This window comes from Nymphalis io, chromosome 17 (genome assembly GCF_905147045.1).
Source record: "Nymphalis io chromosome 17, ilAglIoxx1.1, whole genome shotgun sequence".
Lineage (NCBI taxonomy): Eukaryota > Metazoa > Arthropoda > Insecta > Lepidoptera > Nymphalidae > Nymphalis > Nymphalis io.
Window position 1 is genome coordinate 3,833,864 of NC_065904.1, and position 13,787 is coordinate 3,847,650.

A 13,787-nucleotide genomic window follows, 5' to 3' on the forward strand; every position below is an offset into this window, starting at 1 on the left:
TTACGCTTTACCATGACCGTATCCACTGCCATGACCGTATCCACCGCCAATACCGTATCCACCGCCAATACCGTATCCACCGCCGAGACCGTACCCGCCTCCGAGACCGTATCCGCCACCCAGACCGTATCCGCCTCCCAGACCGTGTCCGCCTCCCAGACCGTGTCCGCCACCCAGACCGTAACCAGCGGCAATTGGTGCGATACCAACTACTCCACCAAGTCCGGCTCCACCGCCGAGCAATAAACCACTATCTTGAGCATTTCGTGCTACTGCATCGGCAACGGCCTGAGCCTGAGCAGCGCTAGTGGCGACAGCTGCAGCTTGAGCTCTTGCAGCGTTAGCAATACGTGCGGCTTCTACGGCACGTGTATTTGAAATAGCAGCAGCTTGTACGCGAGCGGCATTGGCAATGCGTTCAGCTTCAACGGCACGGCCGATCTCAGCAGCTGATGCTGCAGCAGCTCGTCTTGCCGCTTCAGAAGCGCGAGCATTTTCAAATGCAGCGGCTTGAGCTCTTTGTACGTTGGCAATTCGAGCAGCATCTAGTGCCTGGGCCCTTTGAATAGCATTAGCTTGACCGGCTCTAGCAGCAGCTTCAGTCACACGTGCACCTTGAATGGCGGCCGCGGCCGCATTGGCAATCTGTGTAGCTTGGACAGCCTGAGCGTTCTGAATAGCGCTTAGTTGAGCAGCACCAACAGCGGCAGCATTGTTAAGGTTGCCACCTCCACTAATAATACCCGGTCCACCGATGATTACTCCAGATCCATGGCCGATAAGACCAGCCCCTGAGTTGATTCCAGCAGCAGACAAACCGAGTCCATATCCACCGCCGTAACCAGAGGAAGCATAGGATACAATTCCACTCTGGGCGGCATGGGAGTCAGCGGGACTGTCCTTTGCCACACCTGTAAAATGATCAATCATAAATAGGCACATTTCATTCGTATTTCGAGAAAACATCTAAAGTGATTGAGAAAACTTATATTTTTTTAAATAACGCATTTTATTTTTTACCAATTTTCTACTTAGACTACTAGGCACTTTAGAGTAAAGCAGCGATCCAAAATATTTACTCTCATATCTCAAGAAATATTAAAAAATATTGAATTATATTATTATTGACAAAAAAAATTAAAAAAAAACTGTAAGTTAAAACAAAATACTAAAATAACAAAGGGATACTTAACCCTGAACGCTTTAATTCAATAAATTTAACGTTGAATTTCTACGGTATCAAGAATAAGCTAAGAAATAATTCAATCAAACCTTCTCCGAATACTCCACACACAGCAGCGACGACAAAGACGATCTGAAAATGTAAAATTTGAATAATACAATAATTCTACCGCTGAGTAAACTTACTGAAGATTATTTTTTCCAATACAATAACTTACCGTAAGGTGAGACATTGTTATATTACTACTACACACCACTGAATCAAAACGATTGGGAAGTAAGTAATGACTTCTTCAATTTGTGTGCACTTTTATACTACACCAAAAATTACAAACATCGAATTAACAATGCTAAACAGTCCCACTGTGCCGCTTCATTTGAATATCATTACCTGCCAATGTAAAACCAATCGAATAACCTGTACTGCAATGCTACGCTGACCACACAAGTTAGTTAAATTATTATATCATTTACTTGAAAATGACGCTTATGCTCTTATCACAAGGCTTAATATCTTATTCAAATAAATTAAATATTAATTTACTATCTGTAAGTACTGCATGAACAGAAATCGTGTGTATCCCTTGAAATAATTTCCTCTAACAATCGAAGGTGAATTACGAAGATAGGATATGTTAGTATTAGGTAATTTATGAACCAATAAATTCTTCTATAATAAATGTAATTCAATTCAAATAGGCTGTTATAATCTCTAACAAATAACTTTAAATATTACTTCTCGATAGTATATATAAACGTTTAAATAATATTAATGACTCGAGTATTAATTAAAAGACGAGGCAAAAGTTTTTTACCTATTTTTTCGAATATTTCAAATATAATTTTACTAATAACAATAAATGTATTTAATTACTTACAAGACTCAATCATCTCAATCAATATTTTGTTCTAAGCTCTTTTCAGGAGCACTTTTCATCTGCACTTATCTCTGTATGCTTTAATTTTAAAAAATAACGGCCTTTTTCATGGTTTTTTAAAAATATGAATCGCATCAATTGCTTTTACACAGAACGTTTTTAATTTAGCATTTTTTATAAAACTATTTTTGTTTAGGTATATCAATTTTGCAACCGTTCGGATGCTTATCAAATTTAAAAAAACTGTCTCTATTTTACAAAATTCCTAATTTACTTTTTTACACTCATTTCACTCTCCGCGACTTTAAGGTGGCTTTATGAGTTTCCTTTTTATATTATATATAGTGATCTTTAATGTCTCCAGTACATTACATTTAACGAGTATATTAAAAAGTAATACACGTTTGTATTTTTATAATATAACGGTGAATTTCGCTTACGCTAAGATGGCATAAATTTATTTATGTAATGTAAAAAAAGCAATGGATTAATCTCCATCAAGTGTAAAAGTCCCATTTCAATTATCTTGTCTTTGTTGTAATATTATGATATTTTATAGCTATTATAATATTGATTTATTTTTTAAAAGGAAAGTGGATGTAACATCCATATATTACAGAAATATTAAGCCTTAGTAATACGTTTGTAATGCAAAAGTATTACTAAGACTTTTTATTTATTTTTTCTATATTTCTGGTAAAAAATGCCTATATTATAGGCATTAATAAATTACAACAAACGCAAAAGGAAATGCATACATTCTCAACCAGGAAATCTGCGTAGGAAATATAAGAGTGCATGTGTGTGTGCAAGCAGATGGACTCTCTATTCTTCCCTCACGACTGAAGATCAGGTGCAGGATGAACTACTTTCTTAACAGAAAGCCCGATAACTTTTTGCTGACCTGATCTACAGCGGAACAGGCTAGCCTTTAGACCAACGAAGCATTTAAGGACTATAGAAAAGTGTTTTTATTTTTTTTTAAATAGCGGTAGTAATAAAAAATTCCTACAACTTGTAGTCGTAACTGATAACATTTCAACAAAACACAACAAGCAAATACTTATTAGAGCAATTACTTTGTACTTTTTTCATGAGGTCAATATGTATGCATAATACAGTCAACTGGGTTCTTAAACTGGTCTGATATTCATTTATTGTTCAACCGATTACATTGTAAGGCAAAATAATATTCATTAATATTTACAATCCATACATAAAAACTAGCACAGTGCGTGTCATTGCAATTCTAAAACTCGCTTAACTAAAGCAACAAGATGTTAAAAATTGTATATATAGAGCAAAAATAAGGATGAATTAATAAAATGCTGATTTTTTCTTATTTAAATATGTTTATTGTATATTCAAAGTTGTAGATTTTAGTTATATTGTTTTAATTAAGTATATAATTATTTTTTAAATTAAATTGCGTAAGTCCACACCCAGCAAACATCTGCATTTCAATTTATTGTAATAAAAATGGAGAGGAGGCCTATGCCCAGCATTGGGACATTCACAGACTGTTACAAATTACGATATTAACTTTCTGATAGCTAAAAGTCACAAAGCAATAGCATATTAATGGACAGTTATGTTAAAAAGTAATATTATAAATTAATAATTGAAAATAATGTTTAATTATATTAAAAATATTTTATATTAAAAATTAAATGTTTCTTACATAATTTCCTTATTACTGATTACTTATTTAATTTTTATGTTATACAAAATTACGGATTGGAATATTTAGACCAGAAAATAGAACTAACTATAATTTCACGAGATGATTATACAATACTATCTAATTTACTTCATAGTATATGAATCTAATGAATAAAATAGATAGAGAGTTATGATATTTTTAAACAACGAGAAATAATTTTAGAAATAAAGCCAAAGAAATAGTATTTTACTGTTGATTTAAGTAAATTTCTTTAAACATTGGACTTGGACATACATAATATTCCTATCGGAAAAGTTAATAAGACATTTTAATTCAAATAATAAATATTCAATACTTTATTTTAGCAATCACTTGATTTTAAATGCGCCTGAAAAAAATATGTTGGCAATAACCGCGCCTACACTTATCAAAATCAAATTAACTTAAGTAAGCTTTACAGTTTTGAATAGTCATGTTACAGGATACATTGTGTAAAACGACTATTGCTACTGCCCAGTATGTTGATTAAATCGAGAAAAACCAGCAAGAATCTCACTACATAGTTATTCTGCTGAAATGAATCTTCTTCATAAAAAAATATGCTGAAATGCAAAAAAAAAACATATATAATTGAAGTTCCTGAACTATAATAAGAGCAGAAATATATTTTTACTTATTAGCAGTTATTTACACTTAGGGGCAAAAACAACAAATTTAACTTCTAAAATCGACTGTCGTCGAAACGTTGCTGCACTATATATTTTTAATTAAATTATAATGCACAACTATATACTCTTATAATAAATTCAATAACAGTTTCAGTCATTACGTTATGGAAAACTCCCACAAGCCTAATACTATTTTTAGACCCGACCCGAGATTTGAACCCAAATCCTGAGCCTTATAATTGAGCCATATCTTGATACGAAGATTTCAAGCACTAAACGATTTTTGTATAAAATTTTAGTTACACGTTGGTTATAAATAAGCATATAGAAATATCCAATTTTCTGTAAAACCTTTCTCAAATACATTTAAATCCTACTTGTCGGTGATGGATGTTAGTGTCACTGTGTCACAAACCAATACACAAATAGCTGCTAATCAACTTGACCTGTATACAGAACAAAACATCCACATGAGTAGTATTGCTTATATTTTAGTTAAGGTTATTAAAAAAATATTTAAACTGTACAAAACACTAACTCTGGCACTAACTGTCTCCTTGGTCTAGTAGCTCTAGATAAAAGGGCGCAGATCTTGATGTTTAGATTTTAAATCGCAGGTCGGGCCAATAAAAAGCCCATTGATTTATGAGAATGATCTTAATTACCGGCTCGGGCCAGTATTAATTTACTGATCTATCTGGAAATTCTCACTTGCAACACAACAACCCTGTTTTGAAATTACATTCCCGTGTAACATTGACAACGTCAAAACTTAGGGTTGCTTTACTTAGGATTCTTTTAAAGTTATATAATTTAACTTTTACAATGCTATATTCATAAATAATAAATACAATTATATTATTACATTATATTACAAAAAAACTTTACAGTTCTAATTTGAAACTTATTTTTACATATTATACATATGGATTATTGCACTAACAATAACTTCGTTTATATAACGTCGTAATTTTTTACAATTCTATAAGTTGATTATAAATATTGATATAAGAAACATATAATATTTAATGTGAGTAAAGATTTCTTACTAGTATATTACTATACATAATACATAATATATCTGTTTATTTTATTTTATTGAGCGATAATTAATACTATCACAGTTCTATTATTTTATACCATAACAATTATTATAACATTCTTGGAATATCAGCATCGTACATCGTAGTAATTATATATATATTTTTCATATTGGTAGAATAATATTGTTAATTATATTGATAATATAAGCTCGAGTAAAAACAACCAATATGTATAAATATAAAATAAACTAATTTAAATAAAAGAAGAATGTTAAAAATTACAACGTAATTGTTTATGCATTTGAAAGAAAAAATATTTTATTTGAGGAGGCAGAAAAATAAATGAAAGGAAAGAAGAAGAAAAAAAAAGCTAACTAGGCATTACATAAAATATAAACCATGGAATTGAAATGACGATGGTTGGCCTTCTACGCCGAAGATTGCTGGTTCGATTCCCACCCAGGACAGACATTTGTGTCCATGAACATGTATGTATGTCCTGAGTCTGGGTATAATTACCTATATAAGTACCTATTTACAAAAGAAAAGTATGTAGTATATCAGTTGTCTGGTTTCCATGGTACAAGCTCTGCTTAGTTTGGGATTAGATGGCCGTGTGAGAATAATATTTAAAAAAATTAACATGGTATGTCTATAGCCCAGAGAATACAACACAATAAAAACACAGCACATAGTCCTATAGCCGGCAAAATAGATAGATATTTAATTAGTTGCAGTTAATTTACATTTCATACTTATTTACTTATTATCTTATTAATATATTCTTCTCAAATTCATAACAAGGTGCAATGCATAATATCTTGGCATATCAAAAATAAGTCACAGTGAATATTTGGGTATAAATAAGTTAAATATATAATTACTATCCTAAAGTAATACATATAATTAACAAAACCAATTTACTTTTATTTTTATTTCATGAATCTAGTACCCTGCAAAGGATTAACTTAAATTAGTTTAAAAGTCAAAAATTTCCGTGGCAAAAAATTCAAGTCATTTATTGTTACAAGTATGGCGTATTCAGGGTTCGTATTAATGAAACAAAATTAATCGTTAGTTCGCTGGTCGTCGGGCTTAGCAATAGCAGGACGATTAATCGAACTTGCCAAATAAATTCCGGGTCCCAACTTCGTAATTGTTAGATAAATATTCTTGTTTTTCCGGTACTCGATATTCGACACCAAATAAACTCGTAGCTAGTGAAATGCCAATTTTTATCTTATAGGACTTATAACTTGCCATACCAATTAAAGCAAATTCATTGTTTGTGTTTGTTGCAAGTTTATTTTAATTTATCCATTTCAATTTAGAATACGTTGTCACGATTTCGAGTGAGTTAGTTTCACCGACAATCGCTATTATTTATTTTCTGTCGTTATCTCCAGGACTTGGACTATCAAATTAGTCGATAAATACCTTACTTTAATTTGTCAATCGACTGCCTCGCTGGTCTACTAGCTAGATATAAGGCCGCAGATCCCGAGGTCTTGTGTTCAAACCTAAGGTCGGGCAGATAAAAAGTTATTGGGATTTTCTGCCGAAAAACTCTCAATAGCAGCGAGAGGAACACATTACACTTTCTCCCACGGGAAGAGTGGGGGGGTATGTGGGACTCGCCGGTGTCTAAGGCGCCGAGTGCACCCCGAACATCGGGATAGCCACCAAAAACTAGCGATACCCTTAACGAGGAGCGCCACGGGATCGCTTGTGCATGCTAGAGTGGCGCTTTGACGGACGGCCCACCTATGCGGGCCTCCATTCTCTAATGGGGATTCTCAGGGTACTTAGAACCCCCCTAGTCCCAGCGGTGCCTATTGTGGCGGGGGAAGAAGGTGCGCATTTTCTTCCTCTTTCCTCTTTCGTCTTCTTGCACTATAATATGTCCTGCGCAGTTGGCTAATATCTCTTGAGATTGACCGCCGAGGTCGAAAACGGGCAGAAGGACATCAACATCATTATTTATCCAAGAGGAAAACTTTAAGGCATATTAAATCGCTATGTAGTGTATCTTTATGACTATAACAATAAAAATAATATAACCTTGAAAAGTATTAAACTATATTTTTTCGAATGTTGTAAATAAAAACTTAGCGGATATGTGTAACTTATTGGCTACTAATTTATTCATAACTAATTATAAATTCTATTGTTGATTACAGATTCTTGTTATTTGAATTTTTTTTTTAATGTACTAATGAAAGGTTAAAACTCTACATAACTAGCTAGATATGTTTTTAGCTTTATATTTATTTTTGTTCTCGGTATTATTTACATTTTTTATTATATTTGAAAATGGATTTAAATCAACTTTCGTAATTTAAAAGAAAAAATAGTTAGACCAAGAATTTAAGGGCGTTAATTGATAATATTTTAACCGGGACATGCAATTTAATATGTTTTAGCGAGAACATATTAATGAGACATGTATAATTTAACTTAAAAGATGTTTTTCCTTATTCACTGTGTTATTATTTCTAGGAAATTATATACTACGTACTTATAGATTTATACAAAAATAAAAAAATTATAATACCGTACATTGTCTATCAAGTAACATTTTCATAGTGTTACACTTTTACTTGTATAATACTTATTTCTTGACTTGACTGCCTCGTTGGCTATCTGTTATATCTAGACTTTATACTATATTATTATCCGCAGACGCGGAGGTCTTGAGTTCAATTCTCAGGTTAGGCCAATAAAAAGTAATTGGGCTTTGTTGTCAGAAAATTCTCAGTAGCAGCCCGGAGTCTGGAAATTGGAAGCGTGGACACTCCCGTGTCTGCGCCTGAACTCTTTCCGTTCATGTCGGATTGCTGTCCCATCGGATTATGAGAGTTAGGAAAAAGAGAGTGCACCTGTATTTGCGCACACACTTGTGCACTATAATATCTCCTGCGTAGTTGGCTAATCACTCTTGAGATTAGCCGCCGTGGCCGAAATCGATCTGGAGGACATTATTATTACTTATTTCCTAAATAATAAGAATAAAAGCATCAAAATCGAACCAATATTTTTCAAAATAATTGTAATATACATTTAAAGTAAAAACGGTCAGTTTAAAATAATTAAAAATGACTGATAATGACGATGAGTTCTACAATAAGTAATAACGACAGTTTCAATTATACAATTTATCGTTCCTATTTTGTTTTTAATATTTAATGTGTATTAGGAGTTGGCTCTTCTAATTACAATATGTATAAAAAGTGTGTAAATAATTAATAAATAACAGGAATATGAAACATAATATGTCACGATTTAAATTTTATTGTACTAAAATTGTAAATGAATGTCCTAAGATAGAGCGACAGTTATATTCCAGCCTTAATTATTATCAGTTGTATTATTTGATTAATTCCTCATCTTATTATTGGGTCTACTGGTAACAGGAGATCTTGTTCATTTTTCGCACAAAAGATCGGAATTGCGATTCAAAGGGGAAATGCTGCTAGCATTATTTTGACCATTCCACGTGATCATGATTGTACAGTAGCTATTTTTTTATATAGAGGTACCTTCATAAGAAAATATAAGGATTGCCAGTAAAAAATATTTTTATAAGTCTAGATAATTAACATTAATCTTACATTTTTGTTTGTTATAATTGTTATACTATATAATTGAATTATACTTACTGTAGTAGTAATTTTGATTTAAATTGAAACTGTTATTTGTATCATTAATATCAAATGTAACGGGTGAAGTCCCGATATGTGTCCCTAAACCTATTGTGATAATTAGTTGTACGAAGGCTTTAATCTTGTCAAATTTATTAACAAATGGTCCAAAAACTTAGCAGTTTTACATTCCATTGCTTTTCAACTTTAAAGAAATTCTTTGGACATTATTTTTTGTCTAAGGACTTTTTAAAGAAAATTGACCGTCCTTTACAATGTAATATGCAATACATTTTTAAAGGTATTACAGTTGATTCGTATTATTTGTACATGAAACATGCTAAATGAACATGATAAAATGATATTTGAAGCTATTAGAAAAATAAGTGAGCCGTTGGTCATCAGACAAGACAACATTCGAATATAACTAATATTTATTATTTAGTTAGTTAACATAACTAATGTTAGATAAACTTATTTTTAAAGCAGTAATATATCTTATTATTTATCAACTTAATTTATTGAGAACATAGCCACGTGTTAAGCAACGCTTAAGTATAGTGACATATATTAAGAATAAATATTTAATATCGACTCTACGGTATTTTATTCTTCAAAATGTGGGTCATTTGAAATATGAGCAATATAAAGACAAGTTCAAGGAGACAGCAGCAGATGCATGGAAGCTGTGGTTATTTTTACATGTGTGTATATTTGAATACTGTTTGAAAAATGGAAGCGATCAGATTATTTTTACTTAAGGTGAGGTCAAAGACATTATTCTATATATTTATTTCTTGAACATTATATATTTCTAACGGATTCGTGTAAAAAACATTGAATCGACAGATGAATCTTTGCGATCATTGTATACGCCAAAAAAAAACAATGAATGAACGGTAATGTCCGAACGATCATAGGAAAGAGTTCAACGACCGCTAATCAAAAGAGAGGCGACTACCATTTATTATATTATACAATTTCGTCTTATATATATCTTTATATGATTACACGAACTATGTTAGCGACTACTTTCGCATAGACTATTAACATAAAAATATCTTTGAATTATATTTATAATATATAATATAATATATATTTATAATTATATTTCCCAATAAAAAGTTTAAAATATAAAAATAAGATTATTTATTTCGGTACAAAAAGCAAGCTAATAATTTTTCTCCTATTTGGTTGGTTATCAAGAAAAAAAATGTACTTTTGTTAAACCTTGTGTTACATAGTGTACACTTAGTGGATAAATAAATATTTTTTATATGTTTTTTATAAAATCAGCTTAAAGTAATTTCTTTAAATATATATTAAGTAATAATATCATAGTTAATATTATCATAATATCATGAATTCAGCTTAACCGTGATAAAACGCAGCTATCCCTTGAAGTTGCGTAGTTATACCAAAGTTTATTATTGGTCTTCTGTTGTCGGGAAAGCAAATGGAGCTATGAACAAATAAATTTCAATTTATTTTTCTATATTTTTGTTTTCTTTACGTTTTATATTCAAAAGTATATTTTTCAGTTTTCTTGTACTTAAATAAAAATAAACATTACACCTGTAGCAAAGAAAAGATGACCTTCTTGTAATAATTTTAACTTAATTTAAATGTATTTATTATTTCCTTCCAGGTAATCCTCTCAGCTATCGTCCTAAATATAATCTTAGCTGGAGATACAATGGCATATAATACCATATCTATGGCTGATAGAAAATCAGCGAATATCTATCAACAAAAATCGATGCCAAGCGCAGAACCGTTTAAAAGAAATTGGTCACAGAGATCGAGCAGTAAGCCGTACAAAAATGTGCCACCTTATTTAGTTTTTAACCAAAAGGTTGGAGCGTATTATCCCTATTATAAATACCCATATGAAAATAATATACGACGAACCGGTGTACAAAGGACAAGACTATAGTTATGAAAGCTTGTAAATGTCTGGACTAAGAACTCTTTGAGAAGAATTGCGTCTCAGTTGATAGATTTTCATTTAACACGTGCAGGTTTTATGATGTTTTTCTTCACCACCGAGCACTTGATGAATTTTATTATTCATGTAATACAAATTAAGCCATTTAATGCAGTTTAGTGGTGCTTGTCTGAATTTCTACCCACAATTTATTAAGATTTACGTGTTCAAATCACTGAGCTATCAGGACTCTCAAGACTCAGCCAAGAAAACGATTGTAATGAACGATACATATGTTAATTATAAAAACATTTAACGGACGTTTTATAAACTATTTTTATTATGTGACGTGCGTGAGTAAAGTGCGTGAGTAAAGACATGGTACATGATAATTATGCAATTTTTCTCGAAAACTAGCAGCTTTAAGACACTGACTTTATTGTGTGTGTGCCACTGAATTTATTTTAATTGTTATCTTCTCGATTTTTACTGATTATAGATATTTGTACTTTTTTATTTTTATTTATTAATTTAGAAAGGAGAGCAATAATTGACACAATGAGCAACATAAATCACTCCTTACGTCTCCAATGCGCAGTCTATAATATTATATCGTTTATTTATGTAATTACTTACTCGTTTGGTGATAGAATAATTGATGAGTAGTAACCACCCAAGTGGACCAACACAAAGCCACCTCCTAGTAAATTCATCATCAGCTATTTATATTGAAGTTGAGCAGGTGTATATCCTACATTCAAATGTTTCTACTTATGTTATTATGATGATAATTTCCGCCTGATAAAGCACAGGAGATATTAGCTAACTGCGCTGGATATATAATGCACAAATATGTGTGCAAATACAGATGCATTCGCTATTCTCTAAACTTTAATAATCCGATGGGATAGGATGGGGGGTATGACCAAAAAAAGCTCAGACATAGGACTAATGGATTTAAGTCACTTCCAACTGCCGGGCTGCTGCTGAGATTCTTCGACATCTAAAATCCCAATAACTTTTTATGGGCCCGACTAATAGTCGGGCCAACCCAGGTCCTTACATCCATCCATCTAATAGAAATTTTAGTTTAACTCTATACCTCACTCATTACACATATATAGCGGCAAAGCTGGGACGTGTAACTAAAGGGTCTGCATAAAACGAATATATTAAAACACATACAAAAAAAAATCTTGTTTTTTGGGCTAAAAGCATTCGCGTGCTAACAACTGACTAAAGTCACATAATAATCGGATGAACCATTAAGAAACGCATACAGTGCAAATATAAAAAGAAATTATTATTAAGAAGGATGATATACCCTACAAAATACTTTTTTAAGATTCTTATGTGTTTATACTTTAATAGGTATAACAACTGTGTAATGACAAATCGCATATTTTTCGTAATATTTACTATTATTACATTTTTAATTTAGCCAAAAAACTAAACCAATCAATCTCTTTGAAATTTATTTCTTTAGGCTTAGTTAAAGATGTTATATTTTAATTATAGACATAAAGTAATAAGTATAAAGTTCTTGTAATCAATTCTGATTAGTTCCGATTATTAGCATGAGCGGAATATCAATCGAAGCCGCAATAAAGTCTGTCGAAGAGAATCTAAAAGTTTTTTTTTTAATTCAATTGTAAAAATTACAAGCGTAAATGGTGTTTTATTGTTTTATTCTCAGCAGGCTTGTTTGTACATGCATTTCGTTTCAGTTTATATCCAGTAAGAGAATATTATATTAAAAACATAATATTAAATTATCGTTGTTTGGATGAACTGGTAATTTAAAATGATTCAAATTTAAATGAAATCAAAATAAAAATGCTATAAAAACATGATACGCATTAAAATATTCGATACGGAAAACGATTAAAATGTAAACGAAGCAAACGAAACATCTGATTTAAGTTAAAACAAACTATAGAAACCTTTGCCTTCTAAGATATTAATCTTAATTCATATGCAATACCTTCATTACTTCAATGTCGTTGCTTTCGGCTAAATTTAATTGTGTATGGAAAAAAGTAGGAACAAAACAAATTACCAAGACAATACTTAAACGTGTTCTTACACGTTTAAGTATTTTTGTAGATTAAAATTGAAAAGTTATATAGATTAAATTTGAATTTATTTATTTAATTAAGAAAGAAAAAGTATCATTTGGTAACTGACAGCAGTGCTATTCTGTAAGAATATGTAATTCTGTAAGAATAGCACTGCTGTCCATTATTTGTGATAATGAAAGAAACATTGTGCACTATTAATACACAATTTCAATTATCTTTAAAATATGATCAACATTTTAATCCCGACATGATTAATCGATTTATTGCATATATAATGTATTCAGTAGCGAAAGTATATATGTATGTGTGCGAAAGAATTATTAAAGTAAATTTTAAAACCAGGTTGTAATTTAAACTAGAAACTTATACTTAATAATTCGCAACAGTTAGCATTACTTAATGAAATTTAATATGTAAAAAGAACAAGACACCAGCAGTATCAAAATATAAACGTAATTATGAAATATATGAAGAGATACTTCATTGAATTACAATCTGAAAACATTTGACGCCTTCACACTTAACATGTCGGCCCCTCGGTTTTTCTTACGTACTATCTCTGCTCGGATTTCAGTAAATATTTATTACATATTTTTGCCAGGTATAGAATATCAAGTTAAAAATATGAAAGTTCCTTCTAACGCAGTTTGCCCATATGTTATAAATTTTAAGATAATTATAAAATAACTTTATAAATGGCACAT

The 13,787-nt window shown here is 31.1% G+C and overlaps 1 protein-coding gene across 1 annotated transcript; it reads right to left on the bottom strand.

The window, feature by feature from the left end:
• On the bottom strand, positions 1 to 1,415 carry LOC126774719 (keratin, type II cytoskeletal I-like). The gene is made up of 3 exons (XM_050496255.1): positions 1,401 to 1,415; positions 1,273 to 1,315; positions 1 to 911 (listed from the first exon to the last, which is right to left on the bottom strand). Exons 1-3 carry the CDS (start codon positions 1,413 to 1,415, stop codon positions 1 to 3), a joined length of 969 nt encoding a protein of 322 aa, XP_050352212.1.
• Positions 1,416 to 13,787: the final 12,372 nt, after the last annotated feature.

Bases quoted from the DNA above. Each gene is read 5' to 3' on its own strand.
- LOC126774719 (XM_050496255.1), bottom strand. The intron at 912-1,272 runs GTTTGATTGAAT...ATCATTTTACAG, and splicing joins GTGTGGAGTATTCGGAGAAG to GTGTGGCAAAGGACAGTCCC.